The sequence below is a fragment of the Suricata suricatta genome, chromosome 13, assembly GCF_006229205.1.
Source record: "Suricata suricatta isolate VVHF042 chromosome 13, meerkat_22Aug2017_6uvM2_HiC, whole genome shotgun sequence".
NCBI lineage: Eukaryota > Metazoa > Chordata > Mammalia > Carnivora > Herpestidae > Suricata > Suricata suricatta.
In genome coordinates this window covers 12383750-12397081 of record NC_043712.1, presented here as the reverse complement: position 1 = coordinate 12397081, position 13332 = coordinate 12383750, and the positions used below count along the sequence as shown (strand labels likewise).

At 43.7% G+C, this 13332-nt stretch overlaps 1 protein-coding gene across 1 annotated transcript in view; it reads right to left on the bottom strand.

The window, feature by feature from the left end:
• Nucleotides 1-13332, bottom strand: part of TTLL11 (tubulin tyrosine ligase like 11) — a 246110-nt gene that overhangs the window by 183111 nt on the left and 49667 nt on the right. Inside the window, exons 5-6 of the mRNA XM_029919622.1 lie at nucleotides 8650-8746; nucleotides 1662-1795 (exon numbers count right to left, since the gene is read on the bottom strand). Coding sequence (XP_029775482.1) covers nucleotides 1662-1795; nucleotides 8650-8746 — 231 coding nt within the window. The remainder of the gene's footprint in view (nucleotides 1-1661; nucleotides 1796-8649; nucleotides 8747-13332) is intronic.

Genomic DNA, 13332 nt, shown 5'->3' with positions numbered 1-13332 from the left:
CAGACTTTGGCTCAGGTCATGATCTCATGGCTCATGAGTTCGAGCCCTGTGTCGTGCTCTATGCTGACTGCTTTGGATTCTGTTTCTCCCTCTCTCTCTCCGTCCCTTGCCTGCTTGAGCTCTCTCTCTCTGTCTCTCAAAAATGAATAAACATTTAAAAAATTGTTTAATTCAAAGAATAGTTAGATACAGAGTTGTAGAAATGGGACAGAAATATATTCCACCCAGGGACAAAAACGTAGATAGAGCCACAGAAGTGGGAAGCTAAGGGGTGATTATGGGGAAGAGCTGAGAAGTGTTTTTTTTTTTTTAAATTAACTTTAGTGAAGCATAATTTGCACACAATAAAATGTACTCATTTTATTTTTTTTTTAGAAAAAAAATTTTAATGTTTATTTTTGAGAGAGAGACACACAGAGTGTGAGCGAGGGAGGGTCAGAGAGACACAGAATCTGAAGCAGGCTCCATCCAGGCTCTGAGCTGTCAGCACAGAGCCTGATGCAGGGCTCTAACCCACAAACTGTAAGTCGGCCACCTAACTGACTGAGCCACCCAGGCGCCCCAAAATGCACTCATTTTAAGTTAATAATTGGATACATTTTAAGAAATGTATACACCTATGTGACCAACATCCCATAGTGAGCTTCCTTTCAAATGCTTATTTTTGTGCTCAAGAAATCATCATTTTCTTACAAGCTTTATAATTTAATATTAAAACGGAAACGTCATGCAGGCAATAAGATAGATTATAAAAAGCATAGGCTTAAAATCAGCTCTAGGTTTACATCCCGTTCGCCAGGGATGTAAACCTAGAGCTGGTCACTTTGCCTATCAAAGCCTCAGCTTCCTCATCCACAAAATGGGATGGATACTACAACCAACTTCCCAAGATCACTGTGAGGATTAAAAGAAATAACGGTAAGCTTCTGGCACAATGCCCAGAGCACACAGTAGGACCGATAAACGGTATTAGCTTTATCACAATGAGATCGGCATCTGTTGCATAGCTATCCTCAGAGGAACGGTATGGACCATGGAACCCACGGACGAAGGCTTTGAAATGGTCCTAAATGAAGAATGCTTCCCTACTGGTACTCTTTTACAGTCCATGATGAAGGCTCCAAAGTATTTGGTGCCCAAATATTTTGCTTTGGTATGGAACAGGTGATTTGAAAATTGATTCTGGAGCAGACTTAAAGCACAACACTTAAAGGGTACCCCCCCCCCCACCGCCAAAACCCCCCAGTATGTCGGACCTACTTCCCTAGCCTTGACCTCTCACGTTTCATACCATAGGATGCTGGGGAGACCCCACTCCCGAGTCACCCGGTCCCCATCTGCTTGTGGGCTCAGCCACCCGCTCTGGCTCCTTGGCTTTCCAAACACCGACTCCATCACCTGGCTCCCAATATCCACCTCAGGTCAAGACCCACTTCTTCTGGTGACCTACCTGTCACGCCGCCGCCCATTCAACTTTCCAGACTCCTTGATTGCTGCCGACACCCACTCTGTATTGTTGTGACACTCCCTCAGATAGTCGTAGCTTTCCTGGGGACCCCCTGCCCCAGCTCCCAGCACACAGGACCCAGGACCCAGCCCCCAGGACACAACTGCAAACATGACCTAATCCAAAGGGCGTTGGGACAGAGTGCGCTGCCTACCTGAGCAACAAAAAGCTGGAACTCGTCAGGCAGGATCCACGAGCGCGGGTAGAAGTTGTACTCCTCAGGAAAGAGACTCTGCATGATTCTCACGGCTCTGCTCAGAGTGATTTTACGCACCATCTCCGTCATGCCTGGGGGGAGGGACGCGGTGAGGGGTGAGCAGCAGTGGGCCACCAGCTGTAAAACAGCCATTATCGGGGACTCTTAAAACCACCCACCCGACATATTCACGTTTTCAGACAGCATAAAAAACGGCCTGAGCTGTTCCCCACAGTGGTGACTCATGGTTCGGAAAGACCTACCAAATTAACGAAAAACTTGAGGTAATAGGCGGATATTTTTTTTCTCTTATAAAAATGAAGAATCAATCAGAAGGAACGCGTTTCCGCCTAGTCTATCATTCCATTCTTTGTCAGCCTCCTAGATAATGGATAAAGAGAAGCATTTATATCTTGCCCTTAAAACTTCACAGCCTCCTTAATTTGGGGCCACCACACACACTTCTGGGGCTGCGTCTGTCTCATACTCCCCAGCATCTTATCTCGCGGACTCTGCTTACATTACGAGAAGCTTAATTAAGTTGCTTTGTTTTAATCTGTCATGAGTCTTAAAGGCATAAAATAGAAGAACATACAGCTTTCAGCATAAAAACTGTCTCCTTGAAATAAGGACAGAAAGTTGAAAGGATATCATAGCATAATTTACAGTTGAGGGAGAAAAAATGGCATCTTTAGTAGGAGTTCTTCAGTTCTAAGTACCGCACTAACACTGATCAGACCTCATTAATTTGCCCAGAGGGGATTCAAACGTCTCACTTATAGAACATTTTAAAAGACAGTGGGGTTTTTTTTCTTGTAACATCTTCAGGAACTTTGACAAGAGAAGAAACAGAGTCTATTCCTTAGCCAATTTTAAGCAAATAGGTAGAAATGCTTCCAAAGTTCAGCAGGCTTATCTCTCAAAGCAAATATCACCACTGAAAATGGAGGCTAAAAATGGCCTTCGCCCTCAAAGAGGCGACACAGTTCCATCACGGACACTAGACATTTGCTTACAAAGGTTGTTTTTAACAGAAAGCACACAGTTCCATGTCGGTTTGCCATGTCCGAATTATCACACATTCCAAATGGGCACAGTCAGAATGAATGCGATTTCTCTACATTCCCACGTTCAGGAAGCGAAGGTTTCAATAACCTGCTTCTTGCTTCCCTCGGCACATGAAAAAGGGCCATAAATCTGAAGATCGCAGATTCAAGATGTCAATGCATGGCTTCGTGGCTCTTGTTTAGAAGGATACAGAGAAGGATTAAATAAGAAATAACGGAGCTTAAAAAGCACTAATAAACCAGGCCCTGGCGTGAACTCTTTGATATTAAAGAAACTCACTGAAGACACTGAGCTGAGCTTCCCAAGAAATAAGTATGAGCCTAGGAAAGCATAGCTGTTTCCTTTCAGTCCCTGTGAAATGAGAATTTTTGAGTTAGAAACACTGGAGCCAAACACAAAGTGCACAAAACAAAACTTTCACCTTATTTTTGAAGTTTTTTTTTTCTTTTCTTTGACAATATCATGTCATCCTACTGGACTCAGACCCTTCGTAACTAACTAAAACAGCACCTTACACCAAGCAGATGTAGCCTCTGGACCAGACAGTGCTGTGGCACTTTCTGCATTTTAATGGCATTGTGACAGAAGGTTCTCTTTCAGAAACCCCTGAGCAGGTCGGAAGGACTCACACAACCCAGACAGAGTTGCTGTGAGCACAGAAGTGAGGTGTGAATGCTCCTGAAAAGTTTTATGAAAATCGGTGTCCTGCAAACTGAGTACATGTCCGTTTGGAACCTGCAGGGCTCCTTCTGCAACGTGGACCCTCAGTCCCGACACGAGCTGACAGGTGTGCCCCCACGCTTGCCACTGCACCAGTCTCCAGGCAGTTCTCGACTGAAATCAGCTGGCTTCGGAAGCACCCTACAAGCCAACGGCTGCTTTTCCCAGACACTTGCGACCACCAGACTCGCTCACCCCTCCTCTGCCTAAATGCCTGTCTCCAGAAAGCACCACTGTACACCTCTCTCAATCCTTACCACCAAGCCCTTCGTTCCTCCACCGTATCTAGGCTGTGATCCCTCCCTGTGCCTCCAGGGAGAGCGTCCCCAACCCCCAACACACCCCATGCGGAAGCCGCTGTCATCTGGGCTTCCGGTGGTGGCCCCGAGACAGATGTGGGGAGTGTCATCTTCTCTCAGTAAGATGCTGCCGAGAGCAGCTGGGTTTCTAGCTGAGCCAGAGCACATGTTCCCAGAGTAAACATGTGGGAAGAGAGGTCATTGCCAGGTTCTTCGGGCTTTAGACGCCACCTCCCTTCTCCAAGCAGCTGTGGCAAGTGACCGTTGCCTGTGACCCCTGCCCTAGGCTCTGAGACACATTCTGATCTGAGGTGGAAGCTCTAGGTCTAACCATCAACTCCACCGCACTCCCCCTCAAATTGGGAACAAGGCAATCTTTGACCTTGACTTTGTACTCCAATTAGATAAGGAGGATTTCAACTTCTCCATTGCTTTGTTCCCAGATTTCAGTAACCTGTCTTCGGCTCCTGGTGCCTTAGCAAGGCCTTTGCTTTGTTCCCTCCGGAGTTCCTCCTCTCTTCCACCCAAAATTACCCAGCGAGGGCGAGGGTCCTCCTGCCTGTGACTTTAGCCCTGTGCCTGCCCTCTGGCTGCCTACTTCCAGGTTCCTTTGAGGCTGGCTGCCTACCTGGGTTCCTCAACAAGGTCTACCTCCAGATGTCCCTCTGCTGGCATTTCCCCTTCTCACTCAGGAAAACCCCCTGACTCAGGATAGAGCTTCCCACCCCAAGAACTTGCCTCCTGCCACTCTTGGGCCTGGGTTCTTCTCTGCTACACTGGAGTCTCAAGGCCTGGTGGGTCTTATCCCCTGTGAAGCTGCACAAGAGTAGAAGAGTCTGATTCTTAGGCTTGCCCACACAGACCTATTTAACCCAATTTTAAAAAGCAAAAGCGAAACAAAATCTGAGCTGTGTGGGGAGCACTATTCAATCCCAATATCGCTGATAATGATACTTCTTGGCAAAAACACATTACAGCCCCTGAACAATAAAGAAATATTTTCAGATCCATCCTCCTCTCTCTGTTCTCACTGCCACGGACAAGTTCGTCTCTTGCCTGGACGCCGCAGTGGCCTCTTAGCTCCACCTCTGTTTCCTTGCTCAGCCCTTCTGCTCACCTCCAAGGTATCTCTCCGGCTGGCCCTTCTAAAATGCAAGCTGACCCATGTCACTCTGGTTTAACAATTTCTCAGTGGTTCCCCATGACCTTCAGACTGTAAGAATGCTATCCTCTGGTCCCTTCCTGTCACCTATCCACTGCCCCCATCACATTCGACCCTTTCTGACCATCACGGGCCACTTACCCTTCACTGTATGAGCAGCCTGCTCTAAACATCCTATGTCTTTGCACCAACTCTGCTCCCTCGTTTTGCAGGGAGGTCAGGCCCATCCACCCCTGGCGGCTCCGCTCACACGGCAATTCCCTTCTCCAGGGTCTGCCCCCCAGGCAGATCTCAGTAGGTCATGTGCCCTAGTTCCTAACTCCCATGCGTCCCAGGCTTCCTCGGTCTAGTATTTATTTTCTATTTGACTTCTCTCCCTACATGCATCTCTCCTTGTTTTGTATCCCCACCACAGCCCAGGGCTTGACAGTCAGCTGCCCCATAGCTTCTTCGCTGGGGCCTCTCCCTCGATGCCAGAAAGTCCCCTCCTCGCAGCGGACTCTTGGGTGACACCTGCCATGCAAGGCCATGCATCTCAGACCCTGAAACTCAGCAAACATCTATTGTTTGTACGCTGAGAATTGCCAGTTTGGGACCTTCTTAAAGCCAAGGACCTATCTATATCAGATTATGTTTCACAAGTAGTCTTAATTCATCATTTAAGACACAATAACACAGGGGCACCTGGGTGGCTAGTCAGTTAAGCATCTGACTTCAGCTCAGGTCATGATCTCACAGTTCGTGAGTTCGAGCCCTATGTCGGGCTCTGTGCTGACAGCTCAGAGCCTGGAGCCTGCTTCGGATTCTGTGTCTCCCTCTCTCTCTCTCTGACCTCCCTCACTCATGCTCTGTCTCTTTCTCTCTCTCAAAATAAAATAAAGATATAAAAAAAAGACACAATAACACATCTTGAGGACCTTGCCCATAGAAAAGTGGCTAAAATTTAAAGTGACACAAACCAAATAAATCACTTCCATATGCATCCCCAAAGGTCTCCAGTTTATTCGGTATGTGACACACTTACAGTTGCTGGCTACGTCCAGCAGAACTTACTCTACGTGATATACAATGCATTCAGGATGCATTGTTAAAGTAACAGAATACATCAGAGACAGAAGATAAGCCTGGACACAAACTAGAGCCACAGGACGGACCCTTCTGGAATCACATCGTAGCTAAGAATTGCTGTCGGCCATAGGGCAGAGGGTGTGGCCACACTGCCTCTCTGCCTAGAGGTTCAAGAGCCTGCTTTCTCATTAGAACTAATTAACTGCTGTCAGTAAAGTGGAGATTTATACCTTCCAGTCACTAGCACATGGAATATGGGGTGGAGCTCACTTGCTTCTTTGGAATGAATATTCTTATACCACCTTGAATGGAACTAGTCCGTTGAGGGTATTTTCCTCTAATTTGTGTTCCAAATGTAAAGCCATAGTCCTGATTTCTTTTACTCTCAGCCATGAGATGAGGCCTGAGCAAATAGGGAGAAATGTAAGTGAAGCCTCATTTGATGATTCATGTCTTAGGAACTTTGTCCTCATTCAAAGGTTTGTTCTCTTCCAAATTATGTTCTCTCAATATCCCAGTAAGTCCTTCAAGTGGCATCAAAAAGTCACCTTTGGTGAGCGTCAAGACAGAGGAAATAATAGCTATCCCATTAAATCGTGTGGAAGAACCTTGGCTACCAGAATCGTTCTTGTTCTCCAACACAACCCTCCCTCCTCCTCTAACCTTGGGTTAATTTTCTAGCTCTGTTTCCCTGGAAACCGATAAAGGTAGAAAGTTAGCTGTGTTACTAGACAACAGAGCATATGGTTAAAATGATCCCCTGGTCGGCAAATCGCATAAATACCTGGTAGGAAGCCGTAGCTCCAGGCTTTCCTGATGTGATGATTCTCGTAACTTAACAGGACCCTGCTGGGGACCCTGGAAGCCATGCTTCAGAGTAGATAGAGGAGACACGGCTCTTAGGGAGTCTCTGAGCCAAGGCAGACCCACGTTCACCAATGTAGGTCTCGTATCCATGTACCTGGGCTTTCACTCGAGGGGTGAGACTAGCCTCTGGCACCCTTGCAGAGACACCCCTGGAGAGAAGTGCCTGGCACTGACTGGCTGGCAAGCTGTGCGTCCTGCCCTAAATCCTTCGAAGTGAGTCTGAGTCATGCGAGGCCCACTGTAGTCTGCACGTTTAATTGAAACCCCCCTAGTGGAAGCGGCATAACTCACCAGTGTACAATGTATGGCCACTGGGTTTTCTGAGAGCTGTTTTTTAAAGACGTGGCATAGGATATGCCAAAGAAAAAGAGTACCTTCCAAGTACACTCTAGGCCCATCACGGGGCTCGAATTCCCAACCCTGAGATCAAGAGTCACGTGCTTTACAGACTGAGCCAGCCAGGTGCCCCAGAAAAAGAGTAAATTGATTCTCCTTTCAAAAAATAAGCATAAAGGGGGCCTGGGTGACTCAGTCAGTTGAGCATCCGGCTTTGGCTCAGGTCATGATCTCACAGCTCATGGGTTCAAGCCTCGCATTGGGCTCTGTGCTGACAGCTAGCTCAGAGCCTGGAGCCTGTTTCAGATTCTGTATCTCCCACTCTCTCTGACCCTCTCCTGCTCGTGCAGTCTCGCTGTCTCTCAAAAATAAATAAAAAACATTAAAAAAAATTTTTAATTAGCATAAATGATACCATGCTAAGAGAAAATACCTTATATTCAGGCAACGGCACTCTGGCTACAATCATACAAAAATATGATACGAATTGTGATACAAAAATATGGTTAAGGTTTGGGAGGAAACATGGAAATACATTGTTGTTTTGTCGAATGAGGGATGGGATTGAGGGTGATGCTCTTTTTTTAAAGAAATTCTTTATTATTGTATTACAGTTCGGTCTGTACATGTTGAGTTAAAATTTCTGAATATAAGAGAAAGACCCTTTGGGTGTGATCACCCTCAGCCTAACCAAATGTTCCTTCCTCTTGAGCACACCCGCTCCCTTAACCACCCTCCTCAGCCATTAAAAATAACGACTGGCCATCAGTAGCAGAAGAGGGCGGGAGAGATTAAAAATAAAATGGAAAGGCATGTGGAGAGGCTGGGAGCGGAGTGAGGGGGTGTCTTGAAGTGTGAGCTCTGACGCTTTCCTGGCACGAGTGTCCCTTCCAGGAAAGCCCCCTGGGATAATGTCCCCAGGCACTGTCTCAGGCTGTCATTCCCAACACAGAGACTGGTGTATGTGGTTTTAAAAATCGTGACTCCAGTTATGATACTTACAGAAAATAGGAGCTGCTAACGCCATTTTGGGGGACATATTCCTAGAATTTTAGTACTTCTGTTTCTGGCAAATTATTTAAGTGGCCGATTGCTTTTCACTTTGAGAATATAGTCCCCGCATTACACCCTCATATTATAGCCCAGAAGGTGAAGATCATGCTCTTCCACGAGTGAAGTTAGACCAGGAAAGCCCGTCTTTTTGTTTTTGAGCCTCCAGTCTTTAAACTCTTGGTGGGTTAAATTCTGAGTACCTCTGCCTTCTTAGCCTCCCTCCCAGGGTGGGGGCAGCGTGGCAGTGCGGGCAGCAAGTCCCAATTAGGAGTGCTTGAGTTTGAGCGCAAAATGCTGTCATGTCCTTGAGGAAGAGGGCACCTTGACGCTCGGCCTAGAAACAGTTTTCAGAGTCAACAGTAAGAACAGATACCTGGAAACTTGTTCACTTGGCCGGAGAAGATGTCATTGTCGTGGAATGACACTCCGTGCCAGTAGATGTCACAAGGCAAGCGTCGGCCAAAGGGGACCTAGAAGACAGAGGAGGAAAAAGTGACTATTAAGAACTAGAGGGCCAGCCTCCACCCTGAGTGTCTATTACATACAAATTCCTGGAGACCCGGCACATATCACGTGATTTAATCCTCAAATGAGCATGTGAAGTAGATGATATCCTTTCTCATTTTATAAGTGGAGAAACGGTTCCAGACAGGGTAAGGAACTTGCTCAAGGTCACGCCCAGTGAGAGGTGGAGTTCTGATTCTATGCGGCAGGTACAAAACTCATGACTTTACACATACCCTTTCGTTTTGATCCTTGTTACTACCCTAGAAAGAATAATTCCCATTTTAACTGGTAAGAAAATGGGGGCTGAGAAAGGTACCTAATATGCCCAAAGTAACACAGAGCTGGGAAGGAGAGGAATCAGGCCTTGAATCCAGGTCTATGTGAATTCCAAGCCATACTTCTCTTTCTCTGAAAAGAGAAACTTGCAACTCTCAAGTCAGTCCCCCCAAAAAGGGGGCTCATACTCTCTTGTTCATGCTCTCTCATTCATTCTCTTCCCCTGTTCGCCCCAACCCCATGCTCAATCACACACACACACACACACACACACACGCGCGCGCACACACACACACACACACACACACACACACACAGTCTGTGAAGGCAGAATACACCCCCCAGTGCCTCAATAAAGACTTCAATAGAGACTTTTTGAATGAATAAATGAACAAACCCAGGAATGGTCATCTGATTCAAGGTGAGATAACCAGATTCTCTCTTTCAGGAATTTGGAAATCAGACATGCCAGGCAGCCACCCCTGCTGGCTCTCAAACTGGAAAAGATAAAAAGTCAAAGACGGGCAGCTGTGCTTAGCTGTGAGCACAAAGAAACAAAGGCAGCCAGGCTGCTGAGAGAGAAGAAAGGAGCAGGGGCAGATAGAAAAGTGAAGGTAAGGCCATGTGGTCCTAGTGACAGACTGAGTGACCTTCATTCCCAGGGCTTCTAGATCCCAAGTCCAAACTGTCCTGAGCCTGGCTGCCCCTGCCCCCGTCCTTGGTCCTGTAAGACAGCCTTGTATCCTTAGAATCTATCCCCTCTTTCCACACACTATAAGGTTTCCTAATTAGCAGCCAGAAATCCCTCAGTGAGACAGAAAAGCCTGCTCTTCCCACTACATCCTGCTGCCTCTCAAAGTTATCAACAAGTTCTACACTTGAAGAATTCATGTTTTAAATCTGTAACTCAGATAACCCTTGTTAAAGGAAAACAGTGGGGACATGTCAATTCATGCTTATTAAAGTCCAGATGAAGAGAGATGCCAACACGTTAAATGCAATCACTTGATTTTCCCATCCTAAGACTATAGCTAATCAGGATTTTTATCTGCTTCAAGCTGAGAGAGTGAAATTCCGATGGAAGAACATAGCATTACTAATGAAATGGTGGTAACTCAATGCTTTCCAACCATTCCAAATTGAAATGAAGGCAAACAGACTCAAGCCCTTTAAATCATTCACATTATTTCAAAGCTGTGCCAAAGTAAGGCATATGTTACACACTATATTAGCATGAACAACTTTCATCTATAATTTATAGCATTTTTCTTGTTTTCGTTGCATCCACTGGACCAAAGTTATTAATTCAGTAGTCATAAATACAAAGAGATACAACATATGTTATTTTCTCCAGCTGTTAAATGCTAACAGAGAGAAAGAGAAAAATAACTTAACCAGGGAAGTTTCTCTAAACAGCAAACTACCCAAGCAAAGTTTTGCTAAGATCCAAGTGGCTGTGCTGCCTGCAAAGTGGGGCCGACACCTGCTCCATGTCACCAGACAGCCAATGACTCCTTGTCACCTTGAAGTCACCCTTCAATCCTTGCCAACCTCATGAATCCCAAATCGACACCTCTTTCAGCAATGCCTTCAGCTCATTCAGTTTTGAGAAACTGTGTTTTTTAAAATCCATTCATTCAACAATGACTATGTGCCCAACATTATTCTAGGTGCTGAGAACACAGAGAAATACAATTTTAAATCTGTCCCTGGACTTCAAAATCCCACCTCTTTTTAAGATCTTTTTAAAAACTGCATACACAGCTTACAGCATACTCAGTGGTGAAAGACTGAAAGCTTTCTCTCTAAGACCAAGAATGAGACAAGGAAGCCCACTTTTGCCACTTTTATTCAACTTAGTTTCGTAAGTTCTAGCCAGAGCAAAAGGCAAGAAAAAGAAATGAAGCATCAAATTGGAAAGGAAGAAGTAAAATGATCTGTTTGCAGATGATCTTATATGTAGAAAACCCTAAAGATTACACACACACACACACATACACACACACAGAAAATTCAGGAAAGTTAAAGGATACAAAATCAATACACAGAAATCAATTTTTTCTATATATTAACCATGAATGATCCAAAAAGAAAATTAAGAAAACAATTACTTTCATAATAGCATGAAAAAGAATAAAATACTTAGGAATTAGCTTAACCAAGGAGGCAAAAGCGTTGTATGCCAAACACTACAAAATGTTGCTGAAAGAAATTAAAGAAGAAATAAATAAGAAGAAAGGCATCCCATGTTCATGAATTAGAAGACTTTATATTGTTAAGACTTTATATTGTCAATACTACCCAAAGCAATGTATAGATTCAATGGAATCCCTACCAAAACCCAAATGACTTTTTTTCCCTTGAAAAAATAGGACAGGCTATCATTAAATTCATGTGGAATCCCAAGGAATCCCAAATAACCAAAACAATCTTGAGAAGGAAGAATGTGTTGGAGTTATCATACCTCCTGATGCCAAAACTGAACAGCAAAGCCATAGATATCAAAACAGTACATAAAACAATGAGATACAATAAGATACCACTGTACAACTATTAGAATGGCCAAAATCCAAAATGCTAACAACACCAAATGCTGGCAAGGATGTGGAGCAACAGGAACTCTCACTCATTATTGATGGGAATGCAAAATGATAGTTACTTTGGAAGACAGTTTGGCAGTTTCTTTAAAAAGTAAACATACTCTTACCATATGATTCAGTAATTATGCTCTTTGGCACTTACCCAAATAAGTTGAAAACTTATGGCCAGGAAAAAAATCTACATATGAATGTTTATAGCAGTTTTATTAATAATCACCAAAACTTGGAAGCAACCAAGATGTCCTTCAGTAGGTAAATGGGTAGATAAACTGTGGTGCATCCAGATAATGAAATATTATTAAGGGCTAAAAAAATGACCTATTTAGCCAAGAAAAGACATGGAGGGTTCTTAAATATTTCTAAGTGAATGAAGCCCATTTGAAAAGGCTCAATATTGTATGATTCCAAGTATATGACATTCTGGAAAAGGCAAAATTACAGAGCCAGTAAAAAAATCAGTGGTCACATGGATTAGGAGAGAGGAAGGCATGAATAGGTGGAGCACAGAGGATTTTCCAGGTAGTGATACTACTCCACATAATACCATAATAGTGGATACATATCATTATTCATTTGTCCAAACCCACAGAATGTACACCACTAGGAGTAATAAGCTTTAATATAGACTATGGACTTTTGGTGATAATGTGCCAATGTATGTCCATCAGTTGCAACAAATGTACCATTCTGGCATGAGATTTTGATAGCTGGGGAGGCTATGCGTATGCAGGATCAGTGGACATGTGAAACCTCTGTTCCTTCTGCTCAATTTTGCAGTGAACCAAACAAACAAACAAACAAACTAAAAACAAAGTAAAAACCAGCATGGTACTGGCGTAAAGATAAACATATAGACTAAGGGAACAGGATACAGAACGCAGAAATCAACCTTAATATATATGGTCAAATTATTTTTGACAAGGATGATAAGACTATTTGATGGGGAAAGGACTTTCTGTTTAACAACTGCTGGGAAAGCTGGACATCCATAGACAAAAAGAATGAAGTTGGACCCTTACCTTACACCATATATAAAAATTAACTCAAAATGGGTCAAAGGCCTAATCAAAAGAGCTAAAACCATAAAACTCTTAGAAGAAAATATAGGGAATAAGCTTCACAATATTTAACTTGGCAAGGACTTCTTGGATATGACACTAAAGCACAGATAATAAAAGAAAAGATAAATAAACTGAACTTTGTTGAAATTAAAGCTTTTTTTTTGCATCCAAGGACACCTGTTAACAGAATGAAAGGACAGCCCATGGAATAGGAGAAAATATTTGAAAATCATGTATCTGATAAGGTATGTATCAGATATGTATCTGAATATATTTAAACATATTTTAAATACATGTATAAGAATATGTCTGAAGACTTTTACAACTTAAGAACAATAAAAACAATTTAAAAATGGGCAAAGGACTTGAATAGACATTTCTCCAAAGAAGACATATAGATGGTGAATAAGCACATGAAAAAAATGCTCAACATCACTAATCGTTAGGAAAATGCAAATCAAAACCACAATGAGATACAACTTCACACTCATTAAGAAGACTAGCATAAAAAGTAATAAAAGAAATAAGTGTTTATAAGGATGTAGAGACATTGGAACCCGTAGGCATTGGGAATGTAAAAAGCTGCTGCAGAAAATGAAATGGTCACATGAT